Source organism: Patagioenas fasciata, chromosome 1 (genome assembly GCF_037038585.1).
Source record: "Patagioenas fasciata isolate bPatFas1 chromosome 1, bPatFas1.hap1, whole genome shotgun sequence".
Lineage (NCBI taxonomy): Eukaryota > Metazoa > Chordata > Aves > Columbiformes > Columbidae > Patagioenas > Patagioenas fasciata.
In genome coordinates this window covers 127,243,163-127,257,936 of record NC_092520.1, presented here as the reverse complement: position 1 = coordinate 127,257,936, position 14,774 = coordinate 127,243,163, and the positions used below count along the sequence as shown (strand labels likewise).

At 40.3% G+C, this 14,774-nt stretch overlaps 1 protein-coding gene across 1 annotated transcript in view; it reads left to right on the top strand.

The window, feature by feature from the left end:
• The window catches only part of SPAG17 (sperm associated antigen 17), a 110,826-nt gene that overhangs the window by 52,258 nt on the left and 43,794 nt on the right, over positions 1-14,774 (top strand). Inside the window, exons 18-23 of the mRNA XM_065851568.2 lie at positions 985-1,169; positions 2,688-2,782; positions 3,764-3,997; positions 5,110-5,221; positions 9,783-9,911; positions 11,878-11,991. Of these exons, the coding sequence (XP_065707640.2) occupies positions 985-1,169; positions 2,688-2,782; positions 3,764-3,997; positions 5,110-5,221; positions 9,783-9,911; positions 11,878-11,991 (869 nt within the window). The remainder of the gene's footprint in view (positions 1-984; positions 1,170-2,687; positions 2,783-3,763; positions 3,998-5,109; positions 5,222-9,782; positions 9,912-11,877; positions 11,992-14,774) is intronic.

Sequence of the window (14,774 nt, the reverse complement as noted above, 5' to 3'; positions counted from 1 at the left end):
TACTGTTTCATAGTAAACACATTACACAAGTTACTGGAAAAGAATAATCCTTTCTGAGAAATGATTCTGAGTCAGACATTGGCAGTAGTGACATCAGAATGCATATTAATAGAAAGTGTATTTTTGACTTTGAATGACTGTTTCATTGCCCTAAAATATGTTCCACACAAATAATCTCTTTTTTATTTATAACATATATTCATCTTCAAGCTATTCCAGTACTGGCAAATCTAGGTTCCAACCAAGTTTTGCCTTTTGTTTTCAACACCTTTGTTTTTATAGCTTGTACACTTTTCTTCAGATACAAGCAGAGTCACCTTGTCCCTACTGAGTATATGATCAACAGGTTCTCCATGCAACTACCTATACTAGCTGCAAACTCCACATCAGTTTGTCATTTGGGGCTCACTTCAACTGTTAATTGTGAATATTCTTAATTTATACCAGGCTACAGTGCACTGATTCTCTAATCTGGATTTGGATGACAATTTCCAAGCATCTTTCTTGTCACACTGATAAAGAAGAGCTAGAAATAAAATAGAATTACACTTCCTCAGTTGCTGAACAAACAAATGAAGTGTATTCTAAAAGACAATATAAATCAAGAGCAACTAATAAAATAAGTTATCCTTGTGGTAAAAGGAGGACAATTAGTCTCAACCTTCTTAAACTGAATGTCTCTATGTTTTCTGACTTTCTGGATTTTCTTTGAGGGCAGGCATTCCTTGGAAGACAAGTTTCTAATATCTGTGCAGAAAGGAGGACTAAAATCCCAAGCATAAGATATCTTAAGCAAATACCAGCCAGGCAAAAGTACTAGCTCCTCTAAAAACTAAGCTAAACCCTGTCAAATGCAAACCTGCTCTCAAAGATTATAGAATAATATTTGTATAAGAAACTGAGAAGCCAAGTGATCTTGTTTGACCTGAAATTATATTAGTGAAAACTGTATTATGGTAAATAGAGGAATGTTATGCTTTTTAGGAACTATCTTGAGCTGGTCGCCAACTCAATTGAAGACTGGGTGAAAGAGGAAGAAGTCAAATACCAACAAGAGAAGATGGCTAAGGAAATAGAGTCTCTTAAACTGGAAAAGGCCATGGCAGAAGGACCTTCTGAATTGTCTGCATCAGCTGCCAAAAAAACTGGCTCCCCTAAGAAAGCCAGAAGTGTGTTACCTTTTTGTTTTAACCTTGAAAATTCGTTTTCCATGTTGAGTGCTGAGTCCCAAAGTTGTTCAGAGCAGAATTGCATGTATTTTTTTGTAGGATAACCTTGTCTTGTGATCTGTATAGACATAAAATTTATTAAATATACATACTTAAATATTCTGCATCATCCTCTGTTCTGAAAACTGAGACAATTTACATTTACAATAGCTGTGTTTATTTAATGGAATTACTTTGAGGATTACATACAAATATTAATCTCTTTTTAGATTATTACACATACAAAAACATGAGCAGTAGTTAAAGTTGGCAACACAATTCAAAGCAATTCCTTTTTAAATGGGAACGATAAAAGCTGGAAGTCAGAAGCTGTGGGCTAGAAGCTTAAGACTGGAAACTGGAGTTGACTAGACTGAGGAGCAAACTTTAATTACAAGCAACGTTTTGGATAATGAAAATTGTGGTTGAACAGCTCATGCAGTAGCTGTTAAGCAGGCAGCAAAATCTAAAAATCCCTTTTGACAAAAGAGAACTTTCATCCAAAATGTCTATTTGTGTATTTAAATGTTATGAACAGTGTTTTGTTGATATTTAGCCTTTGCTTTGTTCCCCTTCTTTGACAATGCACTTTGAAACCTTATAGTACTAGTAATTGGAATTCACAAAAATAGAAATGTTATTCCTCACTAAACCCAACTAACACATCTGATTATAGTATGGAAATGGAAATGATAGTTATGATTTATAAATCATAATTTTTAGGTTATTTCAATTTCACTGGCACTGCTGTAACCTATAGTGCAATTTTTACTTTTTAATACGAAGTAATTTAACTACAAGTTTCTGATAGTGTGCTTTAATATATCTTTTCTAGCAGGTAAATATCGGGTATCCAAGCATGATATAAAACCAAAGAGATACCCTTTTCATGAATCATAGATGCTATAAAGCCATAATAGTAAACAGGGGATATGGTGTTTCTTTAGAGAAGGTTTGAAGGTACAGACAGCATTTATTCACCTTTTGGACTTGAAAGGCTGTAATATCTGTGATTCTGGTATTTAGCTTGTTCTGGCATTTGTTGAGCTGCTTAAAGCACTGTATCTGAATTCAGCAACAGTGGTAGTAGCAAAAATAGTAAATACTGCTTATTGTTTGTTCAGCATTGCTCAGATGCATAAAAAACGAACAAACAAACCTGGTTCAGGAGAAAATCCTTCAATAGCAAGAAGCAGAGAGTCAGTCTTTCAATGTGTTGATATATTGTTTAGCATATTTGATCCCCAGTTATAACTATCAAGTAATAATATTTGTCAGATAAGTTTCTTCTAACCTGAACAGTCTTTGTGTTTTATCTCCAAAAATATTTATTTTCTTTATTCTACTTTTGTACTTTTACTATTTACAAATATATTTTTATTTACTTGCACTTATTTTATTTTTATTTTTTCCATTTTTGAGTATTATTCAATTTTCTTCTATTCATAAGTTCATTTATCCCCCTTTCATTTCTTAAAGGCAAGATGTCAGGACTTGAGAGTATAATAGAGAATATTCCAGAATCTCAGTCCACCAATGAAAGAAGTCCTTTTATCAGAGAAGATTCTCTAAAGGTGAGGCAAAACTATGTATGTTTCTGAAATGGACTAAATAACACTGCTTTACCAGGAAGGTAAGCCTCTATTCTTACACTGACTTGACTCAATTCTCTTGGTTTTTCTGCTCTTGGCTATTTTGTTGTATACTTTATTTCTTGTTTGATTTATTCCTTATTGAATCAGTTATGTTATTTTCTTAAGGAAAGACTGTTTAGAGTTAGACTAGACATTCGAAAAGCAGATCATAATTGGAGTACTAGAAAATGAGATTTATGGATAATATCCTAATTCTCATCGAAGTTTTCTGGTTATAAAGCTATGAAAACATAAGATCTAGATTCATGGTAGTAGTTGTGTACCCAGCTCTTACTTTCACTATCTACATCTCTTTGAAATTAAGGAATGTAAATATGGTAACTCAGAGTTCCCTTATGACAGAGAATCCTGTTCATAGAACTAGAGCATGGTCATGCACTACAGATGAATGGACTTGCCTAGGTTCATACAGTAAGTTTCTGGCTGAGGTAGGAGTTAAGCACACGTAAGACATAAGTCTTAGCATTGGCACTATCTGTTACATTGATACCTCATTTCTCGTTCTGTAAAAGAATAAAATCATTTTACCTCATGGTTGCATTTTTGGAATAAGCTAATACCGGTGATGCATTCTGATTTGGTGATAAACATTGTGGAAAAGTGCACAACAAAATATTTCTTTCATGACTAAATGCATAACATACAAATAATCATCTGATACATCTCCTGTGGTCAAGAATAATTGATCTTGTGGACTGAATAAGTCAGTAATTTTATGCAAAATATAGTGTGTAATATTGTAAAACTGTAGACATGTTTGAAAAACATGAGTAACTTAAAGTAACTTAGAACATTGGTTTCTTTGAGTTTGTTTACTTGTACTGTTTTCAGCATGCACATATGAAATATCTTGTAATACAAAGAGAACAACAGTCATTTGAATTCCTACATTTAATGCAGGCTTGGAAGGAGGAACAGGACCGATTACTAGAGAAAGAACAACTTGAGAGCAAAACAAAAGGCAAAAAAGAAAAATCAGGAGGTACAAAGAAAGGACAGGAAATAATACATGAAGAAAGTAAAGGTTCCAATGAGAAATCTCCCAAAGAGAAATTTAAAGATGAGCTAGAAAAAGCCCCTGGACTTAAGGAAGATCCCAGCATCCCAGAACCACATTCTGAGAAAGTTTATAAGGTAAGGAGTCATATTATTGCACCACTTTAGGAAAGTGCTAACTATCTATATATAGAGTCAGGATTACACCAAAGCTATTTTCTGTTGCGAAATTGTAGTTCGGAGCAAATTAAGCATAACTAGGTCTTGTTTACCTCCATCGTTTTAACAACAGATCCTCTCCTAAAAGTTTTGAGAAGCAGCTTCTGATGTTTAAGATCATCCTTCACAAGACTACTTAATCAACTTTGGTGGTTTTTAGTGTATATGACATGAACACAAAGATAAATTGATCATGGGTTTGTGCCCATGGAAAATATATTTATGGGATTAATTTTGTCTAAAAATGTGATTTTCATGGCAGAGAATAGAAAAGGGAGACATAAATTCCTGTATTTGGGGACTACTAGGCCTAGTTGAAGTTCTGGCTGTCCACATTGGAAATCAAGTAAAAGGAGTTCACTGTTTCTTCCATTTCCTGTTTCAAAATTGATGTTCTTGGAGTGCTCTAATACAAGGTATTCTGCCTGTTATACTAACAGAGGGATGTTTCTAACAGAGTGAACTCTTCACTAGTGTCTGAAGAGTTTTTAGGCAATTTGCACTGCTTTATATTTTCAGAGTCTAAGCCTTGCTTGCAAAAGTTGTGTAGGTCAATATATTTTAGTCTAAACTTGCAATAGTACAAACTTCAAACTCAAAGAAATATAACATTTCAGTCTGAACTTACTTGAGTACACTCACATAATTTTTGCCAGTTTCTGGCTCCTTGGGAGGCACAGCAGTCTGAGAATCAGATTTATGGTGTCTGAATTCCAAAATCTACAGGGTGGGAACGTGAATCTTCATCTGCCCTTTATCTGATTGCATTGCACTTTACTTTTTCTCTTTGTACTTGGCCAGTATTTTTATTTACACTCATGTGTAACAAGTTACTTCAGTTAGTAACTGAGAAAATATTTGGATAGGAGGATAATATTCCATGTGTTTGCTAAAGTTGTTATTACATTAGTTAAATATGTAAGCAGAAATGTTGACTAGAACAGTAGGATCCTGAGGATTTGTCCTTCAGTTGTCTCTTTTGTGGCTTCTGCCTTTCTGATTTATGCATTATCTAAAACTTGTTTTTCCAGTTTCTTGGCTACAATACAGGGGAGGATCTCATTCACATATCAGGAACCAATCAATACCTTTTTCCATCTGATGGAGGACAGATTCAAGTAGAGAAGATAGAGTTTGTGAAAGGTGATTCTTGAATTCTTTGTGCTTTTCTTTGACTCAGTTACTAACTGATGGCGTAGTTTCTTAATCCATAAATGTTTTTCTTGTCTCAGTAGTAGAAATTCAGTTAAAGACATTGTGAGCCTGCTGCTGCCGGAGGAGGGAGGCCAGAACTCTACTTGTGTGAGGTGTGAGCAGGTGCAAGATCTGCTCGACATGGTTGTGAAACTTAAGGAGGAGGTTGAGACGCTGAGGTCCATCAGGGAGTGCAAAAGGGAGATCGACTGGTGGAGTAACACCCTGACGTGTCAGTTGGAAAGGCCCCAGGGAGGTACCCCTGAAAACAAGATGGACCTCCTGCCCTCTCGAACAGAGGCGGAGGTCCTGAGACAGCCCCACCCTTGTTGCTGTCGGGCAGAGGTAGGGGACCTAAAAGAAGACAAGGGTTGAAAGCGTATTCCAGTTCAGCATCATGGGCAGCCCCCCTCCTTGCCTGCTTTCATTCCCCGGAGGCCCCTCCATAATAGGTTTGAGGCCCTGGAACTGGAGGAGGAGGTAGGTGAGGAGGTGGTGCCAAGCCTGCCTACAAGATCACATAGGAAGAGGCGGTTGACTACACAACTTAAGACTGCCTCTGATAAGAAAGAAAGAAGGGTGATTGTAATAGGAAATTCCCTTCTGAAAGGAACAGAGGGCCCAATATGCAGGGTTGACCCTCATCTTAGGGAAGTCTGTAGTCTACCTGGAGCCTGGATCAAGGATATTGCTAGAGAGCTCCCCAGACTGGTGCACCCGACAGACTACTACCCGCTGCTGGTCTTCCAGACAGATGGGGAGGAAGCTGCTTCCCGTAGTCTGAGGGGAATGAAGAATGATTTCAAGGTCTTGGGAAGGATGGTGAAAGACTCAGGGGCTCAAGTGATCTTCTCTTCGCTCCTTCCCTCTTGAAGTGACGATGTGGGGTGGAATGGGAAAATTCAATCTCTAAATGGTTGGCTCCAAGACGGGTGCTACAGGCAGGGCTTTGGTTTTTTTAATAATGGCTGGTTTTATAAGACTCCAGTCCGAACAGTGTTACGCGGGAAAGGCTTATCTCACAGGGGCAAAAGGATCCTGGGGCAGGAATTAGCTGGGCTCATTTGGAGAGCTTTAAACTAGGCTCGAAGGGGGATGGGGTTGTAGCTGGGCTTGTCCCAGTGGGGCAGCATTCTAAAACGGGTGAGGACTGGGTGGCCTCCTGTGCCCCTAGGGAGAAATTGGTGTGCTCTGCTCGCTCCCTGAAATGCCTGTACACCAATGCACGCAGCATGGGGAATAAGCAGGAGTTAGAATCCTATGCTCGGTCGGGAGATTATGATCTGGTGGCAATTACAGAAACATGGTGGGACAGTTCACATGACTGGAATGTGGTCATGGATGGCTACGTCCTTTTCAGGAAAGACAGGCCAGCCAGGCGTGGTGGTGGAGTTGCTCTCTATGTGAGAGAGCAACTACAATGTACTAAATTCTGCCCAGGAGCGGATGAGGAGCGAGTTCAGAGTGTATGGGTCAGGATCAAGGGACAGGCTGGCAGGGGTGATATGGTTGTAGGTGTCTATTATAGGCCACCAAATCAGGCTGAGGAAGTTGATGAGGCCTTCTATGGGCAGCTGAGAGTGGCCTTACAGTCACAGGCCCTGGTTGTTGTGAGTGATTTTAACTTCCCAGATATTTGCTGGAAGGACCATTCAGCCAGCCAGCCACAGTCCAGGAGGTTCCTCCAGTGCATTGATGATAACTTCCTCATGCAGATGGTGGAGGAGCCGACTAGGAGAGGTGCACTGCTGGATCTCATCCTCCCTAGCAAGGAGGGTCTGGTCGAAGCAGTAAAGGTTGAGGGCTGCATGGGTTGCAGTGACCACGAGATGGTGGAGTTCAGCATCTTGCGTGGCAGGAACAGAATAGCAAGTAGAATTGCGACCCTGGACTTTAGCAGGGCTAACTTCGGCCTTTTCAAGCAATTGCTGAGGGAAATCCCATGGGCAAGACTGCTTGAAGGAAAAGGGGCCCAAGAGAGCTGGATTGCATTCAGAGATTGCTTCTTCCACGCTCAGGATCAGAGCATCGCCGCACGTAGGAAGTCGAGGAAGGGAGCCAGGAGGCCTGCGTGGTTGAATAGGGATCTGTTGGGTATGCTCAAGCAGAAGAGGAGATTTTACAGGTCATGGAAGCAGGGGCTGGCCACTTGGGAGGAATATAAGGCTGCTGTTAGAGGATGTAGGAAGACAGCTAGGATAGCCAAGGCCTCCTTAGAATTACAGCTGGCGAGAGGGGTCAAGGACAGCAAAAAGAACTTTTTCAAATACATAGCAGACAAAACTAATACCAGAGGCAATGTAGGCCCACTGATGAATGAGGTGGGTGCCCTGGTGGCAGAAGACACAGAGAAGGCAGAATTACTGAATGCCTTCTTTGTCTCTCTCTGCTCTGCTGGAGGCTGTCCTGGGGAGCCCTGTACCCCTGAGACCCCGGATGAAGCCAGGTCAATGGAGGAGTTTGCTTTAGTCGATGAGGACGTGGTTAGGGAGCAATTAAATAGTCTGGACATCCATAAATCCATGGGTCCGGATGGGATGCATCCACGGGTGCTGAGGGAGCTGGCTGAAGTCATTGCTGGACCGCTTTCCATCATTTTTGCCAAGTCTTGGGAAATGGGAGAGGTGCCCAAGGATTGGAGGAAAGCAAATGTCACTCCAGTCTTCAAAAAGGGCAAGAAGGAGGACCCGGGTAGTTATAGACCAGTCAGCCTCACCTCTGTCCCTGGGAAAGTAATGGAACAGCTTATCCTTGGTGTCATCTCAAGGCATATCAAGGATAAGAGGGTCATTAGGGGCAGTCAGCACGGCTTTACCAAGGGTAAGTCATGCTTGACCAACCTCATAGCCTTTTATGAGAATGTAACAAGGTGGATGGATGATGGCAGAGCGGTGGATGTGGTCTACCTTGACTTCAGTAACGCCTTTGACACAGTCTCTCACAGCATCCTCGCAGCTAAACTGAAGAAGTGTGGTCTAGACAACAGAGTAGTGAGGTAGGTTGCAAACTGGTTTAAAGAGAGAAGCCAGAGAGTGGTGGTCAATGGTGTGGAGTCTAGTTGGAGGCCAGTATCTAGTGGAGTGCCTCAGGGGTCGGTACTGGGGCCAATATTATTCAATATATTCATTAACGATTTGGATGAGGGAATAGAGTGTACTATCAGCAAGTTTGCTGATGACACTAAGCTGGGAGGAGTGGCTGACATGCCAGAAGGCTGTGCTGCCATCCAGTGGGACCTGAACAAGCTGGAGAGTTGGGCGGGGAATAACCTGATGAAATTTAACAAGGGAAAGTGTAGAGTCCTGCATCTGGGCAGGAACAACCCCAGGTTCCAGTATAGGCTGGGAAATTACATATTAGAGAGCAGTGTAGGGGAAAGGGACCTGGGGTCCTGGTGGACAACAGGATGACCATGAGCCAGCACTGTGCCCTTGTGAATGAGAAGGCCAATGGCATTCTCGGGTGTATTAGAAGGGGGGTGGTCAGTAGATCGAGAGAGGTCCTCCTTCCCCTCTACTCCGCCCTGGTGAGACCCCATCTGGAATATTGTGTCCAGTTCTGGGCCCCTCAGTTCAAGAAGGACAGGGAACTGCTGGAGAGGGTCCAGCATAGAGCAACAAAGATGATTAAGGGATTGGAGCACCTCCCTTATGAAGAAAGGCTGAGGGAGCTGGGTCTCTTTAGTTTGGAGAAGAGGAGACTGAGGGGTGACCTTATTAATGTTTATAAATATATAAAGGGTGAGTGCCATGAGGATGGAGCCAGGCTCTTCTCAGTGGCAAACAATGATAGAACAAGGCGTAATGGTATCAAGCTGGAACACAAGAGGTTCCACTTAAATTTGAGAAAGAACTTCTTCTCAGTGAGGGTGACAGAGCACTGGAACAGGCTGCCCAGGGAGGTTGTGGAGTCTCCTTCCCTGGAGACATTCAAGGCCCGCCTGGACACCTTTCTGTGCGACCTCACCTAGGCATTCCTGCTCCAGTAGGGGGATTGGACTAGATGATCTTTCAAGGTCCCTTCCAATCCCAAACATACTGTGATACTGTGAGAGTAAACGTAGTGTGAGGGTATGTAATTCCATGTTAGCCTCTATCATTACTAATGTTTACACTTTCCCGTAGTGTGTTAACAATTGGTAGATAAATAAAGTGCCGGACAATTTAAAGTAGATTAAAATCAGTTCACATTTATCTGTTCAATGGCAACCAATGCATGATATTCCAAGAATGCATGTTCCAATGATTTGTCCAGTCAAATGCAATATATCTAAGCAACAGGTTATTCTGCAACCTCTCAGATCGATCTAATTGTCAGGAAGTTTTTGACTAACTAGTCTAAACTCAGCTAACCTTAATTTTGTCTTCTTGGTCTACTACTAAGCAATTCAGCCCATTTCTGAGCAATTTGCTTTTTTGCATGCTTTATAGTTGCAGATGCAGGGTTTCCTTGGGTGTGGGGCAGTTCTGAAGCCTGGTAGGAGCAATAATAGTATTCCATTGCTTTGCAGGTCCAACTTTTGTAAAGGTGAAAGTGATAAAAGACAACCACAATTTCTTCATTCATATCACAGACCCCAAGAAAAACTTAAAAGAAATCGAAGTCCAAGTAATTAATGAAGAACAGCAAATTAGATCAGGTTAGTGGATTGACATCACTGATGTAAACCATTAACAGTTTGACATATTTAGTAATGGAATGCAGAACTTATCAACTACCAGAAAATAAATCCCTACTAATGGCAGAGGGTAAATAAGATCAATTTTCTGTAAACAGAGTAAAAATCCAGCTGGTCAACTTAAGTACCATATAGAGAGATCTTACCAAGGTGTAGAAGCACAGTACAGGTCAACAGGTGCAAACCAGTCTCTTTTCCAAAGCAAGTAAATCAATGAAAATAATCCCCATTTGCTAAGAAAAGAATGTTCTTATTTAGTGGAGTACTCCATCAGATCTTAATGTGGCCTGGGAAAACCTAAGAAGGTACAAATTGGTCCATTGGGACCAGAATAAATGTCTGCCCTTGAAAGGGAAGATTTCCCCCTTCCAACTGGACCTCCTTTTGTGGATTAGATGACCATAGCATTAGTGCCTCCTCAGGACCTTTGCAGATTTTTACGCAGTTTAGCAACTTCTACTGCTGGCTGACATGTTGCTAACACTCAGAAAGTATTTCATCCAAATCTTTTCTGAACCCAGGTGAGAGTATTTCCAAGAAAAAAGCCAGTCTGTAACAATTTATGTATATGTTTGCCAAAAGCACTATATGTGCTTTTGGCACATATAGTTGGACACTATATTGTATATATGTTTGCCAAAACCTCTAACTGTGAAGAGTGTTGGAAAAATGTAACTTTGGTAGGTGTGTTAGCTCTATTAATCTTCATCAGTGTTAGAAAGAAAGCATCCTGCTCTTGGTCCTCTCCATGGCTTCAACTGCCATCAGTGATGTAATTGTAGGTTGTCTGAGTGGATAATTTCATCCCTGACACAGGTGAGTTGTTTCTTGTCTGCCCTTCTGAAAGCAGTCCTGTATCATTCTGGGGACTGCCAAATGGTAGTTTCAGTCACCAGTCTGGTAGGATCTGAGGCAGGCTGTATTCACTTGACACGAGTGAGAGGCTTTCCTCCTGTGTAAACAGGAATAGCTGCCTTTCTAGGCAGAAGAATCGATCCACATTGATACTTGGCAGTGGCTAGGTAGGTTTTTAATGCAGTCAAAATGGCAAAACAGCATCCTTTAGGCAGTAGTCACCAATGAACATTGCAATGACAGACAGTAAATGGGAGCAGACAAGGTCTCAAAATGTGTGCCTTGATGAAAGAACTGGGAGACAGCTAGGTGTTGGGTGTCTGCCTTAACCTTCTTTTGTAGTCTTCTCTGCTACTCTTCACAGTTTTAAAGAGCTGTTCTTCATATTGGAAACCCCAATAATTTCTTCTTACCAGCAGACCGTTTCTTTAAGGCAGTAGGAGTCAAACTAGAGGCAAAGTAGGATCCAGTGTCACTGTCTTCGGGCTGTTACCTTGCGTAGTTCATGTGGTTTTCAAGAATGACTTACTTATTACACAGCGTCTTGTCCTGCAGCTCTAAGTGAGCTTGTCTCCTGATCCACTTTCACAAATGCCAGACATATCTTTGGATCTAATTTCTCAACTTTTTCTCCTTTATTTTACTTTCTCTTCAAGGTACAGTCCCTGTGACAATACCTTGAGAGACAGTGACTTTTATTACTGCATAGGACACATGTGATACAAATGAGCAGTTTAGCATTCTTGTCAGCCAGGTAGGGAAAGAGAACTAGGTTCTTTTGCTGTTCAAATTCACAGACTTTTCACTGGTTGTTGCTATTATACCTATTTTTACACACCTAGGTAATAAGGATGCAATTTGTAGACGAAAAACCACAGCTGTATTACACAAAACTGACTGTTATTTTCAATACCCTAGGAGCAGAATAAAATTTTCCCCATCCTATATTAATCTATTTTACAGTTTGGGCATCAACATTGAGGTGCTGCTGTTCACACCAGTCATTGCTTTTCAGCTCAGGTGGTTCTGCATGTGTTGCTATCTTTAAAATTAATTCTAATCTTTTTTAAAGGAAAATTGAAAAATCAAAAGAAAGCTGTGGGCAAGTTTGGATCTTTTTCAGCCACCTTGGAAAATGGAATCCAGCTGTCCCTAAGCTATTATGGACCTACAGGGAAGACAGCAGGTAAAGTAAGCAAATAGAAGAGGATATTTGAGACCCATAGGGGGAATTATTTTCTTTTTCTTTTTCTTTTTTTTTTTTCTTTTTTTTATACACTCCCTAACACAATAATTTGTTGCATGCAATTCTCCCTTTCTCAGCAGCTGTTACTACATGTTGGGGAATTTTCAGCTAGGCTCGAGATGAAATTACATTGCCAAGGATATTCTATAATTCAAATTTCTAAATGGAGGGAGATCTCCATGCTTTTCTACTTACTGCGAAAACAGAGCAGTGCAGGGAGAAACTTGCAAGTAGTGTTATTAAGTATCCTGGCAAAATCAGCTGATTAATTTGAGCCAAAGAAAATGTGATTTGCTGAGGAGTCTTCTTGGTTTTCCAAGAAATAATATTTTTGTAAACTTATGTAGGTGATTATGGAACTTTCATTTTACGTTAGGAGTTGGACTTTAGGTTACAGTTGTGCAGACATAACGAGGGATTTCTCTCAGCCTTCCAATAAACACATTCACCAACTGGAAGCAATTGCTTTGCAAAACCACAGTGAAAATAGCATCTGCTTTTATGAAGAACTTTTTGTTTCCATTATGTTTGAAAGGTCATCAAAACCATCATACAGATAAAAGTGAAACCCTCCTCTGATCAGAAAATACTCCCAGCATTTTTCAGCTCTTAAAATATAGAAACATTTAATTGAATGCTTCTTTGTGTGGAGTGTGAGAAACCATTCAACCCTCTACTCAGTTTTAATTGTTCAAATATATTTTACAAATGAATTACTAAAACAATACCTTTAAAACTTGGGCCAAGAGACCATTCACAATGTAGTGGACTGTGGAAACTTTTATTTGGGTATAAAAGGGAGATATGTCAGCTGTGATGGTCAGGTTTTTTTACAGGTACCATAAGCATCCTATTCTACATTAGAATAATCCTTGCCATGTTGTGCTTTAGTGCAGCACTGTTGACTGGCATTCTTTGCAGTTTTTCTACAATCACTCGCTTATGGCTAATTCCCCTTGTGCGTGTTTATTCTGTCTTGGACTATTCTCATATTTTCTTAGACTATTCTCATATGCCATCCATCCCTTGTGTAGAATGGTATCACAGAATCACAGAATGTTAGGGATTGGAAGGCACCTCGAAAGATCATCTAGTCCAATTTCCCCACCAGAATAGGAACACCCAAATGAGGTTATGTCGTGTAATCCACAGTATCTCTCCACTAATTGGTTAAATTGGGTGCAAATAATTTATTTTCCCTGCATTGCTGAAATAATTTTCTGGAACTTCTCTGATTCTCTTTTTTTTCTTATTGTTTTTCTCATTTTATCTCTTCCCCCTTTCTTTTAGGGAAGCTAAGATGACTAAAGGCCTCAGGCTGTTGCCAGCTTTATGCATCTTTATTTCTTCATTCAATGTTAGTATGTGTTCAAGTTTTGAGTTATTTGTTTTCTCTAGCATGACCAAAATCTAATTTCAGACCACCTTATAACCAGACTTAGAAGTACACTTCTCATTGCTTTGTGAATCTGCAGGGCTTTTGCCTCTGGATGTTATAGAAGCTTTGCACTTGCTCTTTGTGCCTTGTTTAAATCATGAGAGTACAATTCCAAGTGCTAGAGATCTGTATGTGTGTGCAGGAGGAAAGAAACCTTCCTTAATCTGACAGTCCCCTGGAATTGCGCATCTCTCTCAGGATTTCTAAAGATTCTTTCCCTCAGTCTCAACAATCCACTCTTTTTTTGTTACCCTCAGACACTGTGTTTTCATTTTTCAGGGCAACCTGAAAAGCCATTGCAGGGGAGTTGGACTAGATGACCTTTGAAAGCTCCTTCCAACACAAACTATTCTATGATTCTAAAGAGGCAGGTGAAATTTGCTTAGGGGTCAAGAGCCTGTAACAGCATCTATTCCTAAATTCAGCATGCATGTAGTGTCATCTGAAACTGAGCATGCTCCACCTCACACAGTGGGTGGCTGGGAAGGATAGCTCCCCTCACTGTGTACAAAAACTTGCTTACACCCAGTTTGCGGTCTTCACATGGCTATTTATACTCATCTGACAAGATCGATTACATTCACTAATGATTTTATTGGACAGTTGCCTCAGACTCCTTCATTTTGGCTATCCTACTTGTTTGTGGAGCACTAGCTGTGTCAAAGTTTGTTAGTAAGCTGTTTCTTCCCACCTTCCACCTGGAGATGGGTACTACTACTTGTTTATTCCATGGTCGTGCTGTCTAATAAACGTGTATCAGAATGGACCCCATGGAGGATTTTAAGCTCTCCTATTTTGTATAATTAGGTGAGAATATCTCTAGCATATTACAAATAGAACAGATTTGTCTTTCCTCAGATTGCCAATAAGCTACAAAAGCCACACAGCATAAATTTTAGTACATAAAAGCAGAGTCACCTAGCAAAGCATCAGATTCTCATGCATCAGGCATGCATCAGCTAATGAAAATGGGGATTTCAAAAATCTTTGTGGAGATCTAAATTTTCCTTTCAGGCTAAAGGTCATAGACATATTCAGTCGCTTAAATTGTCTGGAGGGGAAACAAGGTGCTATTTCATGAGTTGTAGGTGTGGGACTTAGGCTGCCTTCAAGCAAGAAATTATTTTTAAAATCTTTCAAAAATGTGTGAACGTTGTAGCTGGCTGGGTTGTTCTGCTTAAAGAAAAGTTCATTGAAACAAAAATGTTTTCTAGAAAATCTTAGTTTGTATTAATTTGAGTTTCAAGAAATTGTTTTGGAAGGCAACATGACTCCTTCCTGTCAA